The 14,321-nt window shown below is 42.3% G+C and overlaps 1 protein-coding gene across 1 annotated transcript; it reads right to left on the minus strand.

The window, feature by feature from the left end:
* Positions 1 to 355: 355 nt before the first annotated feature.
* On the minus strand, positions 356 to 9,365 carry LOC148368349 (uncharacterized). Its single transcript, XM_088330276.1, has 4 exons — positions 9,059 to 9,365; positions 6,398 to 6,490; positions 3,707 to 3,940; positions 356 to 3,629 (listed from the first exon to the last, which is right to left on the minus strand). Exons 1-4 carry the CDS (start codon positions 9,177 to 9,179, stop codon positions 1,819 to 1,821), a joined length of 2,259 nt encoding a protein of 752 aa, XP_088186402.1. The 5' UTR covers positions 9,180 to 9,365; the 3' UTR covers positions 356 to 1,818.
* Positions 9,366 to 14,321: the final 4,956 nt, after the last annotated feature.

Raw genomic sequence — 14,321 nt, forward strand, 5'->3', positions numbered from 1 at the left:
GGGGAACAAATTGGGCTACTGAAGGGTCACGTTCTAAATATACTTATAACAGTTCATATTTCTGTTTAATGTTGTCTTACAATGTGGTCATGGTGATTTCCAATCTCAACTTCATTTTGGTCCAGGAAAATCCAAGTTCGTCTTCTGTCTTGACTTAACACATGGTTAAGTTTCGGTTCTGGCAAGAGTCATCATTCATAAAATGATATCAGACTCTTTTATGGCCAAAATAACACATTTCCAAATGGCTTTAAATCATATTTATTTGGTTCAGAGACTAATTTGGTGATTACCAATTCGGTCAGTAGGCGCTTGGTTTCCAACACGAATTCATTTGAAATAGTCTGTGTCTAGCATTTATCATGAAAGATGCAACTTCAAACACAATGTATTTTCAGCTTTAATTGATCCATTTTGTAGTTCGTTGAAGTGGATAATGATTAATCAGTCCAGAAGAAAAATAACATCGACACACAAATAATGCACGCAGTTTGATTTCATTAAACTACGTTTTAATCACATGACAAAGACAATTGAAACAAATGAAAGAATAAAGCACATTGTTGACACAAACACTCAGTGTTACTAAGGGGAAAGGTGGAATAAGCGATGATGAGGTTAACAGTTCTCATCAATGAACCCGGTTTTAAGATAATACACTCATTTAAATGATCAGGGCTTGTTTTCATAGCGCAACAACATGGGATATTTACCCAAAACACCAAAAGGTTGTTGCACTCACCTTTTTTGTGTACTTTTGAGAACAAAAACTCCCTCAGAGGAGGAGTGTGTGAGAAGCAGCACATGGCAAACGAGGCAGATGGAAGAAATTAAGGTCCCTATCTCATTTGGCGGTGGACTTCACTGGGATATTTCTCATCCGGACGACAGGGACGGAGAGAACCACAGGCTCTCCAAAGTTTGTGGCTCTGGTGAGAACAGGTCCCAACCCTGGGGACCTAGGTCGGCGATCTTAATGTTTCATAATTATAATTGTTGATAACAGGCAAAGTTTTTTGCAAACACACGATGAAATGGATCATCTAGTAAAAAACATGACAAATATGCAAATCATTAATCTTCTGAATCCATATGAAGACTTTGGGGTTTCAAATCTTTATTCTACAGCTGGAGAGTCTGCTCACTTCCTGTGAACGAATGTGGGTTTTTTGATGTGTTGGCAGTCAGTAGTTGGAAAAAAGATAGGGGAAATGGTTTTGTGTCAGTTATGTTCCTATGGACGGCCTGTATGATACTTGGTCAATTAAGTTTTTTTAAGCCCCCACTTTCAGTAAATGTTTGACCACAAACCGAGCGAGCAAAAGTGTTCTCGCCAGTGTGGTTTCTTGTGTGTAATTTCTAGTGCCGATATGGATGAATTTTATTTTTACCACAAAGTCAACAGGTCAAAAGTTTCTCACAGGTTTAGGTTCTAATGTGTTTCTTTAAGCTTCCACTTTGAATCTTAAGACAACATACTGAGCAGGAAAAATGCATCTTGCCAGTGTGGGTTCTGATGTGCATTTTTAAGCTCTCTCTCTCGGTGAATCTTTTACTACAAATAGAGCAGGCGAAAGGGTTTTCGCCAGTGTGGGTTTGAATTCGTTTTTGTTTTAAGCTCCCACTTTCTGTGAATCTTTTACCACAAACTGAGCAAGAAAAAGGCTTCCAGCCAGTGTGGGTTCTTGTGTTTTTTTTAAGCTACCACTCTCTGTGAATCTTTTACCACAAATTGAGAAGGCAAAAAGGCTTCTCCCCAGTGTGGGTTCTAATATGTCTTGTTAAACTCCCTTTTTCTGTGAGTCTTTTACCACAAATTCAGCAAGTGAAAGTCTTCTCACAAGTGTGGGTTCTAATATGTCTCTTTAAGTTTCCACTCACGGTAAAACTCTGACCACAAATTGAGCAGGAAAAAGGCTTCTCGCCAGTGTGGGTTAGTTGGTGTAATTTCAAGTGTCCATTTCTGGTGAATTTTTTACCACAAATTGAGCAGGCAAAGGGCTTCTCCCCAGTGTGGGTCAGTAGGTGTAATTTCAAGGTTCCATTTCGGGTGAATTTTTTACCGCAAACTGTGCAAGAAATACGCTTCTCGTCAGTGTGGGTGCTCATGTGTCTTTTAAAGGCTCCACTCTGAATAAACCTTTTATCACAAACTGAGCAGGAAAATGGCTTCTCGCCAGTGTGGGTTCTGGTGTGCATTTTTAAGCTCCCACTCTCGGTGAATCTTTTTCCACAAACTGTGCAGGCAAAAGGCTTCTCTCCAGTGTGGTTTCTCATGTGTTTTTTTAAGTCCCCACTCTGAATGAATCTTAAACCACAAATTGAGCAGACAAAAGGCTTCTCCCCAGTGTGGGTTCTAGTGTGTACATTCAATTGTCCACTACGGGGGAACTTTTTACCACAAACTGAGCAAGAAAAAGGCTTCTCGCCAGTGTGGGTTAATTGGTGTGATTTCAAGTTTGCATTTTGGGTGAATTTTTTACCGCAAAGTGAGCAGGCAAAAGGCTTCTCGCCAGTGTGGGTTCTCATGTGTTTTTTTAAGTCTCCATTCTTAATGAATCTTAGACCACAAATTGAGCAGGCAAAAGGCTTCTCCCCTGTGTGGGTTCTATTGTGTAGTTTCAATTGTCCAATATGGCTGAACCTTTTACCGCAAACTGAGCAAGAAAAGGGCTTCTCGCCAGTATGGGTTAGTTGGTGTAATTTCAAGCGTCTATTTCGGGTGAATTTCTGACCACAAACTGAACAAGAAAAAGGCTTCTCGCCGGTATGGGTGAGTGTGTGTGTTTTTAAGCTCCCACTTTTTGTGAATTTTTGACCGCAATCTGAGCAGGCAAAAGGCTTCTCCCTGGTGTGGGTTCTTGTGTGTACACTCAAATCCCCACTCTGGCTGAATCTTTTATCGCAAACTGAGCAGGCAAAAGGCTTTTCGCCAATGTGGGTTAGTTGGTGTAATTTCAAGTGTCCATTTCGGGTGAATTTTTTAGCACAAATTGAGCAGGCAAAGGGCTTCTCCCCAGTGTGGGTGAGTGAGTGTTTTTTCAAGTCCCCACTCTGGGTGAATTGTTTTCCACAAACTGAGCAGGCAAAAGGCTTCTCGCCAGTGTGGGATCTAATGTGTCTCTTTAAATTTCCACTTATAGTGAATCTTTTATCGCAAACTGAGCAGGCAAAAGGCTTCTCTGCAGTGTGGGTTAGTTTGTGAGATTTTAAGTGTCCCTTTAGGGTGAATCTTTTACCACAAACTGAGCAGGAAAAAGGCTTCTCCCCAGCGTGGAATTTCATATGCAACTTCATATAAGACTTGCTTTGAAACGTTTTCCCACACTGGGAACATGTGTTACCACCTTCAGCGTTTGCGGAGTGGGATGTGTCCTCATCAGTTTTCACTTGTTGACACGGGCTGATGCTTAGAGGCTCCTGCCAAAAGTTATCTTCAGGTTGACCTTGATCTTGGACGGTCACTAGCAAGCCTGGAAAATCTTGCTCCTCTTTAACACGAACAGGCTCCCCATCTTCTGTCTCTTCCTTAACGTGATGAGGCTTCAGATCTTTCTCCTCCTCCTCAATTTTAACAGCCAATACCTCTGGTTCCTGCCGCGCAGTAGGAAGATATTCTTGGCTGAATTCTGCAAGACACAAGTCACATTTATTTGTATTACCCTGAACTCGTTCAATACCGAAACGTTTTAGTACGTTTTCAGACCGTTATCTTCAGGTTGACCTTGATCTTCAGGTTGTCCTTGATCTTCGACGGTTGAACGGACCCCGGTCACTAGCAAGACTGGAAAATCGTCCTCCTCTTTAACGCAAACAGGCTCCCCATCTTCTGCCCCTTGCTTAATGTGACAAGGCTTCAGATCTTCCTCCTCCTCCTCCATTTTAACGGCAGGCAACTCTGGTTCCTGCCGCTCAGTAGAAAGATATTTTTGGCTGACGTCTGCAAGACACAAGTCACATTTATTTGTATTGCCCTCAACTCGTTCAGTGCCGTAATCTACGTTTTCAAAAGCATTGTCTCCGAGTGCCAAAACCTAAAAAAAATTCTCAGGGCTTAGGGTGCTGCTGATGAGTAAGTATTAGGCCTCTGGGAATTAAATCATCACTAGATGGGAAGAGTAGCTTTGAGCAGATTCCTTTGTCAACACTTAAGCCGCGTTTGATTCCTGTATCCACTGTATTACGCTGTAGGGCGGTGAGTAGGCGCTGGCCTATATGCCAAGTACGTGCAGCATGACGAGAAAAGCAAAGATATAAGTATCGACTGTTAACACTTCAAATCTTTTGTCTTTCTTAAAAATGACCAAGGGCCTTTTGTTGGGATAAAGTATCGTAGGACCCTGCGATCACCATGACGAACTGAATCATGTGATCACGTCAACAGAGACATCACGGACTGGGAATTCTTGCAAAGTCATCCATAATTTTAGTGTTCTTGCAATCAAATGTTATTTGTGTTTATGGAAAGTATGGTTTTGATATTCTAGGTTTCGAAATATAGACATTAAAAAAAAAACACCGAAGCGAAACTTCTGCTTGAAATGCTTCAATTTGCAAGGAGCCAGTTCTCAGTTTTCCGGGAAACAAGTATTTTCAAAAAACATGGCAATGTCATCAATTCAACTAAATCAACTGTTGTCTCGTGAAAGATGACTGTTAAAGCTTCCTCATGGTGTGTCCTATGCCAGTATAGCTACAGAGCTACATTTTCTGTAGGCCATCAAAAATGAGTCAACATAGCCAACATCGGCACTTCCCATTTGAGAGAAACGTCTAGCACTAATCAGAAACAGTCACAGAGGGCTGGAAAGACCACCAAGACAACATCCCATGTTCTGAAACCTACGCGAGGGCAAGGAAAACAAAAAATCCCAGCATGAGGATGATGAAGAAACCTTGAGAATGAGCCACTCATGCGGTCATCCCCTTGACAATGCCAAAATGGATGATCCAAGGGCATCAACAGAAAACACACAGTCAACATCAGTGTTTTCCATATCATAGGAAGAGACTGGCTAGTGGCTAGGGTTTAATTTGTCCCTCCAGGGTTTCTTAAACGTGTATTATTAAAAAAAAATATTTGAAATAGAAATTAATATGAATTTCATGAATGTAATGAAGTTATTACATTATATATGTGGGAGAAAGGCCGCCAGATGACTCAACTTACAGGAAGTGACTGAACTCCCCAAAGAGATGGATTGGCTTAGGGTCAACCATTCATGTTGGAGTCCGCCTCCCACCTAGCAATCGATAGAAAATGGGACAAGTTAGACATGACGGTCTATCTCAATAGGAGTGAAGCTCCAAGCATGAGACCACCTCGTGGGGTCTCGGTGATTCCGAAAGAGGTGAGGAATCCGCCCAGAACGACACGACAGGAGTTGACCTGAAAAGAGCTGGGACCATCGTTTCCAAAGTTACTGTAGGTAATACACTAAGACGTCAGGATTTGAAATCACGCATTCCTATGCTTAAACCAGCACATGTCAAGGCCCGTCTTCAGTTTGCATATGACCATTTGGATGATACGGAGGAGTCGTGGGAGAAGATTTTGTGGTCAGGCGAGACCAAAATAGAACTTTTTGGTCAGAATTCTACTAAGCGTGTTCGGAAGAAGAACAATAAAGAGTGCAATCCTTACTCCAAAGCATGGGGGTGCTTTGGGGGTATTTTTCTGCACATGTGACAGGACAAGTGCACTGCATTAAAGAGAGGATGACTGGGGCCGTGTATTGTGAGATTTTGGGGAACAACCTCCTCTCCTCAGTCAACCCATTGAACATGGGTCGTGGCTGGATCTTCCGACATGACAATGACCCGAAGCACACAGCCAGGAAAACCAAGGAGTGGCTCCGTAAGAAGCATATCAAGGTTCTAGCGTGGCCCTAACAGTCTCCAGACCTGAACTCAATCAGAAATCTTTTGAGCGAAAATCAGAGTTCCTCATGACAGCCCAGAAACCTGACTGATCTAGAGAAGATCTGTGTGGAGGAGTGGGCCAAGATCGCTCCTACAGTGTGTGCAAACCTGGTGAAGGACTACAGGAAACGTTTGACCTCTGTAATAGTAGACAAAGGCTACCGTACCAAATATCAAAACTCATTTTCTCTGGTGTTACTTTCAAAATCAAGCATTGTGATTTCGGAGTTTTTCTTATTAGTTTATCTGTCTCACAGTGGACATGCACCTACGATGAAAATTTTAGATGCTTCAATGATTTCTACATGGAAGATGTAGCATAATAGCAGGGTGTTCAAATACATTTTCTTCACTGTGTGTATTTTGAAAGAATGAGCGAGACAGAAACCCTAACCTTATTCGAAAAGAAAGTACGGTGGACGTCAACGGCCAAATACGAGATGTCAAGGACGTTGCAGAAAGTAAAACGACCAACCTGCTCTGTTCAACACAATTTGGAGTATCTTGTCAACAGTTCCTAGCAACTCTGGTTCCTGCCACGCAGTAGCAAGATATTCTTCACCGATGTCTGCAACACAAGAGTCAAATCGCTTTTATTTGTGACGCCTTTAATCACAGAAACTCACAGCTTAAGGCAAGTTAAATTCAAGACTTTATGAATGCCTTTGAGTGTCAAATTTAAGACAAAGTTGACAAAAAAAACACACACAATTGAAACAAACAAAAACACTATATGAATAAGAGGCTATTTTAAATTAATGTTTGTTTTATTTTATTTTTTTTTAATTACATTTTGGTCCAGTTGAAAACGTTTGATCTGAAAAACAGCACTCTCCAGAGTTTACAACATTTAGGCAGGTTGCAATGGGTGTTGCAAGGGCCTCATTGCATAATACACAGTCAACATCAACCTTAAATATAGAGTGAGTTATGGAGAGCTCAAGCTTCCCGTCTCAAAATTTCAAAAGATGCAGCAGGTTCTACAGTAGCATGCGTCTGGTCCAGGTGCTAATCTGAACACTCAGAACGCCTGAATCTTCTCAGTTTGTCCTTCTCCCTCAAGGACGAGGAAACAAAAGTATGAGGTTACTTTTAAGCTAATAAACATCGGTGTGTCCAAAGTCAAGATTGGAACATTTCCTGTCACGAGGTGTCGGACAGTCCCAAACGCAGGGCACAAGGGATGTGGTGAGACCTGACTTGAGAGACGTTTATTTAAACAGCAACAACAAAAGACTGTACCGGCGAGAAGGGGGTGTGGGACTTGGGTAGTAGAGGAGGAGATCTTGAGAGGAAAACTTGAGAGGATATCTTTGGGTGGCGAGAATGAAAATAGGTTACTTGGTAATACCTTCATGAAAACACTAGAAGTGACAGGTCTTGGGACAAGGAGGGCAAACTTGAGAGGGATACTTGGGGAAGTTCTTGGGGAGAAGAGAATCTTGAAAAGGAGACTTTGGAGTACCCTTAAGAGGAGGGTTGGAGTGAATGGCAAGTCTTGCAGTGGAGAAACTGGAACCTGGAAAGGATTGACGGAAGAGGTAGCGGGAGGCGTAGCTTGTTGTTTTGGCGAGTGAAAGTCTACAGGAATCTAAACGGTTCAGCAAAATGAGGTGGGAGCCTGGAGTATTCATAGGAGAGGTGGTTGATTGTCTAATTACTAACACCTGGGGAGAGGAAAAGTGGAAGGGGCTGGAAAATAAGGTGAAGCTGCCATGGTTTGGAGATGAGAAGGACTGAAGGCACAAAACCCTGACATTTCAAGATGGCACACACCAAAGATACGACAAAAGGATCACTACAAACACTTTCAGCAGTTTTCCTGTATACAGTACAAATATGTTCACATAGAGGAGACCGGGTACATTTGTAAGATTTTGCCTTCTACCTCCCCATTTATGTCGTTAACAAGCATGAAAATGAAGCCAAAAATGTGGACATGAGAAGCCACTTGCCAGAAATGTGACAATCTTCAGCAGGTTTGAAATGCAAAAAAAAAAAAAACAGCGAGAAACAAAAGGTGGAAATTTTACCGGCATTTGCGTTTTTGGACCATACAATTGAGACACCTGTTTTAAAGAATCAGTGCGAAGAGCTTGGGACTATTCCGGACCGAACTACAGGGTTTTCTTAGCCAAAATCAAGCACTTTTTAAGGAGTTTTAAAGCCAATTTTCCAATTTCTCCAGAACCATTGAAGGAGGAAATGATGCGCCGATCAAAAGAACAGCAGCCTAAACCTTAGTGTCAGACCCTACCTTGTTTAAAAACCCTAAAATCATTGAAAATTCTCAATCTCAGTGAAAACCCTAGAAAATAACCTTTGGCCTAACTTTAGACCTAACCCGGTTTCAAACTGTAACCCCGGCCCTAAACCTTTTTTTCTGTTTTATGGAAACCTACATTCAGTTGAGAACCCCAGTATGGGGCTCAAACCCTAGTTCATAACCCTCAACTTATCCCAAGAGCCAAGAAGAGATCTGCAGGTTCGAGAACGTTCTCTATTCGGGCCTTGGTGCTGCGGAATGCTCTTACCCCTGATAATCAATCTGCAACTTGGAAATGTTTTAATCTTAGCTTAAAACAAACTTCTACTCTCCGGCATATGAATAACCTATATTTTATGTTGACAATATATGTGTATTATTTGCCCTCATGTAGGTTTTAGAACCTGTGTCTCTTTTTCCATTTTGTGTTTTTATGCTGAATTGTCCCCCCTTTTAAGTCGTTTAGTGCATACAGTTACGTAACAATAAGTCATTCATGCATTAAAGCAACAAAACCTCTAAAGAGACGCTTCTGGGACGAAAAGAGCCGACTAATTTTAGTCAGTCAAGCTGAAAGAGTCGCTTCTCAAAAATAAAAAGAAAAACAGAATTGACTACTACGAAGCAATATGCTGGAAGAGGCAGGTCCCTCCGTGGGGACTGATGCACACACTGTGTGCTGAGCGGGTCGGAGAGTCCAAGCGAGTGTCCGGTGACTTACGAGATGACATATGCGCTGCCCAGACTGCCCTCATTACTACATCCACTTTTCTCTGGATGAGCAGAGCGTGTCTGTGAGTGAGGGACCCGCCACCTTTCACTGGTAACGCCCCTGATGTCAAGGATGTAGCAGAAGGGAAAATAACGGACCTGCCCCGAGCTGCTTGGAAACGACGTCCGGTCGTCGACATTCTCGCTCGGTCTCCTCTTTTGCTCCCCGAAGCTTCTCTTCAAGAGTTCCTTCTTCCCCACTGGAGCACATTTTCTCCATGTTTGAAGTGTAAGGAAAAACCGCCACGAGGTGTCGCTCCAACTCGGGAGTAAAAAGGACAAACCTTCAAAAAGGACCGCAAAGCGATACTTCTGTCGAGCTTACGTCGTTTTAAGTTGACGACAGGACTTTTAGTAATTTTCTCGACATTCACTTGTTTGGCGGTGTTGCGGCAGCCATGACACCTTCTCCTTCTAAACCCCGCCGCAATGGATTGTGGGTTCACGGAGCACAGATGTCATGCTGCGTTCCTCAAAATGGGTGTTTCGGGTGATCCTAGCAGATACGACCGAAAAGCGTCTCAAGAATGTGGGAAATTGGGGTTTTCCAATCCCCAACCAGGGAAATATCATTGGAAGGACACTCGAGGTGGGAGGTTCTGGTTGCAAAGTTGAGGTACATACCCTTTCTCCTGGTCGGAGGTTGGAAAACTCAGTTGTCGTATTTTTGGAACGCAGCAACAGCAACACATAGAAGACTAAATAGCTAGGCGCAAAACTATCTAACGAAGCTTGGAGTGAAGTGGACTTTTTAAACTTGGGATACGTTTTACCCGACCTAATAGACAAATCTAAACAAAATTAAAGTGTAACGGGACCCAGGTGAACGGGGCTCGCTCCAGATGGTGATACACATTTGTTTAATATAATTTTGTTTTTTTGTTGTTGTTATATTACCTCATCTGCAAAATAGATGATAAATGTTAGTCTCACACGACAAAATTTCATTGTTGGTATTACGGTTCATTGATTGAGCAAGTCTAGCTAAATCACGCGAGGTCCCGCGAGACTTGGCCCAAGCACCCTTCGCTGACCTGTGAGACTTTGCCATCTAGCGGCGATATACCGGTACTTCCCTTACCCTTTTCTGCAACTATATAAAGATTTTTCATACCAGTCAACCTGTACTGTTTTGCCGTACAAAGTACGCTTATGATGCATTTTAAAACGTGTTCGACGTACAAGAAAATCTGTACGGAAAAACGCAAATTTGTTAATGAAGAGTAACATCCTGTATACACCGACTATCACGAAACGGCAAATCAATCAAGTAAAACGAGTTTGCTGCGGAAGCCTCTATCTCGGTATTGTTTTTTTCGTTGCAAACAAAGCAAGCGGTTTGATGTAGTGAAAGGAAGGCCGCCCCTTTTTAGAAAACCGGCTTTTTCGGCCCAACTCATTAAAGGGAGCCGCTGTGGTTATCCCTTTAATCAGTATATTACCAACAATCATTTAATGCAGAAAAAGAATTCATAATTTGAATAAGTAAATTCTACTTCATTCTATTTGCATGTATTTTTTCCTTCTACAGTGAACGCCCAAGCTAATTCATTTTTGAACTTTTTTTATAATAAAGCTCATCCATGACGAGCAACTGGGTATCTCACAACAAAATGTTAATGAACAATATATATGATACAACGAAACACATGTACAATATAACATGTTAAACTACATGAATAAACACGTTTGAAAAAAAAATATGGTGTAAGATTATTTTGTAAGGGAAAATACGACAGTTTGTAAGGGCATGGAGCCCTGAGTGCGACAGGTATGATATTTCAGCAGGAGTTTCAACAAAAGTAATTATTACGCCTGTTACATACAAACACACACATTATATATATCTCATCTCATTAGCTGCACCGCTTATCCTCAGTAGGGTCGCGGGGGTGCTGGAGCCCATCCCAGCAAAATCATGGGCAGGGGACACCCTGAACTGTTTGCCAGTCAGTCGCAGGGCACACAGAGACAGACAACTCACCAGCTCATTCAGACCTAGGGACAATTTGGACCGGCCACTTAACCTGACGTACATGATTTTGGAATGTGGCGATTGGCCGAAAAGTTGTCCATCCAAAGTTCAGAGGTTAATGGCCTCTAAAAAATAGTGTTAGAAGTCTGTTTAGTCGTAAACGGGAATTAGGGTTCCAAACACACAGTTAGAAACAAGGCAGAGATACTTTTCGACTGATTTTTTTTTTATCCATGGGTATTATGGTGTGTTATGGAGTAAACCTTTTTACACGCTCGGATTCACTGGACTCACGCGGATGTTCTCCACTATCGTGGAACTTCATGGCTGCAAGACCATGTCCTTGCTAAGCTACATCAGATTCAGAGTTTCAGGGATGAGTACATTATGAAATCTTGATATTTCGAATGCCAAGAGTTGAAGCATCGGACTCATTTGAACATTATTAGATAGATAGATAAATAGATACTTTATTCATCCCTGCAGGGAAATTCACATTTCTAGCAGAATCCCTGAGCTGAGAACAATACAATAATAAAGCAAACAGAATACAATATACAAATACCCAATGTGACATGCTAATACCCACTGCAGCGTGTTATATAGAGTATCTAGATAGTGCTACACAGAATACATATTGCAATAAAATTCGGTAATATGCAATGTAGGGGGTGTGGTTTAATGTGGGCCTTTACTCTGCCGGGTAGAGTTAAAGAGCCTCATGCCATGAGGAAGAAAAGATCTCTTCAGTCTGTTCGTAGTACGAGACAGTGACAGCAGTCTGTCGCTGAAACTGGTCTTCTGTCTGGATATAATGCTGTGTAATGGATGGGATGAATTGTCCATGATTGACCGCAGCTTTTTCAGTGGCCGTCTCTCAGCTACTGTTGTCAGACTGTCCAGCTCTGTGCCCACAACAGAGCTCGCTTTCCTCGCCAGTTTATTGAGACGAGAGGCATCCTTGTTCATGACGCTGCCTCCCCAGCACGCTGCCGCATAGAAGAGGGCGCTTACCACAACTGTCTCATAGCATATTTTCAGGAGCTTTTTGCAGATGTTGGAGGAGGCCAGCCTTCTGAAGAAGTAAAGTCGGCTTTGGCCTTTCCTACATAGAGCTTCTGTGTTGGCAGTCCAGTCCAGTTTGTTGCCCAGCTGCACACCCAGGTATTTGTAGGTCTGGACAAATTCTACACATTCTCCTTTGATGGTTACAGGAACCGGGTGAGTTGTAGTTCTCCTGAAGTCCTCCACCATCTCCCTGGTCTTGGTGGTGTTCAGGTGCTGGTGGTTTGAGTCGCTCCATTGGACAAAGTCCTGAATCAATTTCCGGTAATCCTCCTCCTGCCCACTTGAAATGAAATGAAATGAAATGATCTGCATTTATATAGCACTTTTCAAGTCAATGACTTCCCAAAGTGCTTCACATTCTGCTTCACATTTGCCAATAGCGTCCGTGATCTGTGCAGCCATGTAAGGCGCTAACTTGCTTATTGGGGGTATTTAGGGTTCAGTGTCTTCCCCAAGGACACTTCGACATGTAACACGGACAAGCCGGGATTCAAACTGGGATCCCTTAATTCTAAAACGATCGCTCTACCTCCTGAGCTACTGCCGCATCCCACGATCGCAGTGTCATCAGCAAACTTTTGCACGTGGCAGGACTCAGAGTTGTACTGAAAGTCCGATGTGGACAGAGTGAATAGGAACGCAGAGAGCACGGTCCCTTGCGGAGATCCTGTGCTGCCAACCACAGTGTCCGATGTACAGCCCCCCTGTTTCACATCCTGGGGCCTGCCTGTCAGGTAGTCCGTAATCCATTCTACAAGGTGTGAGCTAACTCCCATCTCTATCAGTTTCCTACTCAGTAGCAGAGGCTGTATGATATTGAAGGCATTGGAGAAGTCAAAAAATGTAATCCTCACAGCCCCCTTAGCCCTATCCAGGTGAGAGAGGGATCAATGTACCATGTAGACAAGAGGTCGGGAACCTATGGCTCGCGATCCAGATATGGCTCTTTCTATGAGGACCTATGCCTCAGAGACAAATTTATTTGAAATGCAAATTTTCTCCATTTTGTTTCAACTTGGGCCATTAATCCTGTACTGACACACGCAAAGCCACACCAAAGCTGATGGTATGAGCGGTACTTTTCAGAATATATAGGGTACGTTTTCACTACGATTTACAGCCAAGGTGCCACACAAAATAAAACTTGTTTTGGCTGTACAACGCTAAAGAATCCTTTATATAAAAGCTCACTATATAGGTAATCTGTTTTCAGTGTTCGGATACTTTTTGATGAAACCACGGAACAAAATGTAAATATGCGAAAACACCGGAAGAGAACTTAGTTATTTGATTGGGTGAGTGGGAGGGATGGGTGGAGCTATGCAAAAAGTGCAAGCACTCCCTCCCATCTCTCGCACTACTCCGTCTGCGCCAAAAGTAAGCACATCAGGCTCCCTGTTTTCAGAATGTTGTGACCTTTTTACAAAATAAATGCTTGCATCTGGTTTTGAAACCAATATGTTGGAAAAAAGGGTCAAAATGAGTTTAACCGATCTTGAGTAATTGCTAGAAGGAGACAAGTTTAAAGTGGGATGTTTGTTGATTTCGGGACACGGGCTCTGGCATTATTTTCTTTTCATAATTTTTATTAAATCATCAAAAATAAATGTGCCGAAGACTAAGCTTTTGTCTGGGGCGCGGGTTTAGCAATTTAGTAAATTTGTCTCACATTATATGGTGTGGCTCTTTCCCAAAATAAAATTAACATATTTTGCTTTTATGGCTCTTTGAGTCAAAAAGGTTCCCGACCCCTGATGTAGACTCTAGCATCCTCCACTCCCACCTTCTCCGGGTAAGCAAATTGCAGATGGTCAATGGCGTGACGGACCTATTAGTTTTGATTGTTAAAGGGGGAACGAATTGGGCTACTGATGGGTCACGTGTTGTATATTCTTCATATTCATATTTCAGGTTAATGTTGTCTTACAATGTGGTCATGGTGATTTCCAGACTCAACTTCACTTTGGCCCAGGAAAATCCAAGTCCCTTTTCTGTCTTGATTTAACACACAGTTAAGTTTCGGTTCTGGCAAAAGTCATAACATATAACATGTTTTCTGACTCTTTTATGGCCAAAATAACAACACATTTCCGAATGGCTTTAAATTATATCTATTTGGTTTAGAACCAATTCGGTCAGCAGGTGGTGGTATCTGTTTCCAACACGAATTCATAAGAAATAGCTAGTATTTATCATGAAAGATGCAACTTTAAATACAAAGTATTTTCAGCTTTAAATGATCAATTTTGTAGTTTGTTGATATGGATAATGATTGCTCAGTCCAGAAGAACAATAAGATCGACCCACAAATAATGCACG

The sequence above is a fragment of the Urocampus carinirostris genome, chromosome 3 (assembly GCF_059441175.1).
Source record: "Urocampus carinirostris isolate Australia breed hairy pipefish chromosome 3, RoL_Ucar_1.0, whole genome shotgun sequence".
Taxonomy (NCBI): Eukaryota; Metazoa; Chordata; class Actinopteri; order Syngnathiformes; family Syngnathidae; genus Urocampus; species Urocampus carinirostris.

Excerpts from the sequence above, each read along its gene's own strand:
- LOC148368349 (XM_088330276.1), bottom strand. The coding sequence starts at position 9,179 with ATGGAGAAAATGTGCTCCAGTGGGGAAGAAGGAACTCTTGAAGAGAAG. Across the intron at positions 6,491-9,058 it reads TTCCAAGCAGCTCGGGGCAG|ACATCGGTGAAGAATATCTT; the intron begins GTCCGTTATTTT and ends CTTGTGTTGCAG. Across the intron at positions 3,630-3,706 it reads AGGTCAACCTGAAGATAACG|AATTCAGCCAAGAATATCTT; the intron begins GTCTGAAAACGT and ends TGTGTCTTGCAG.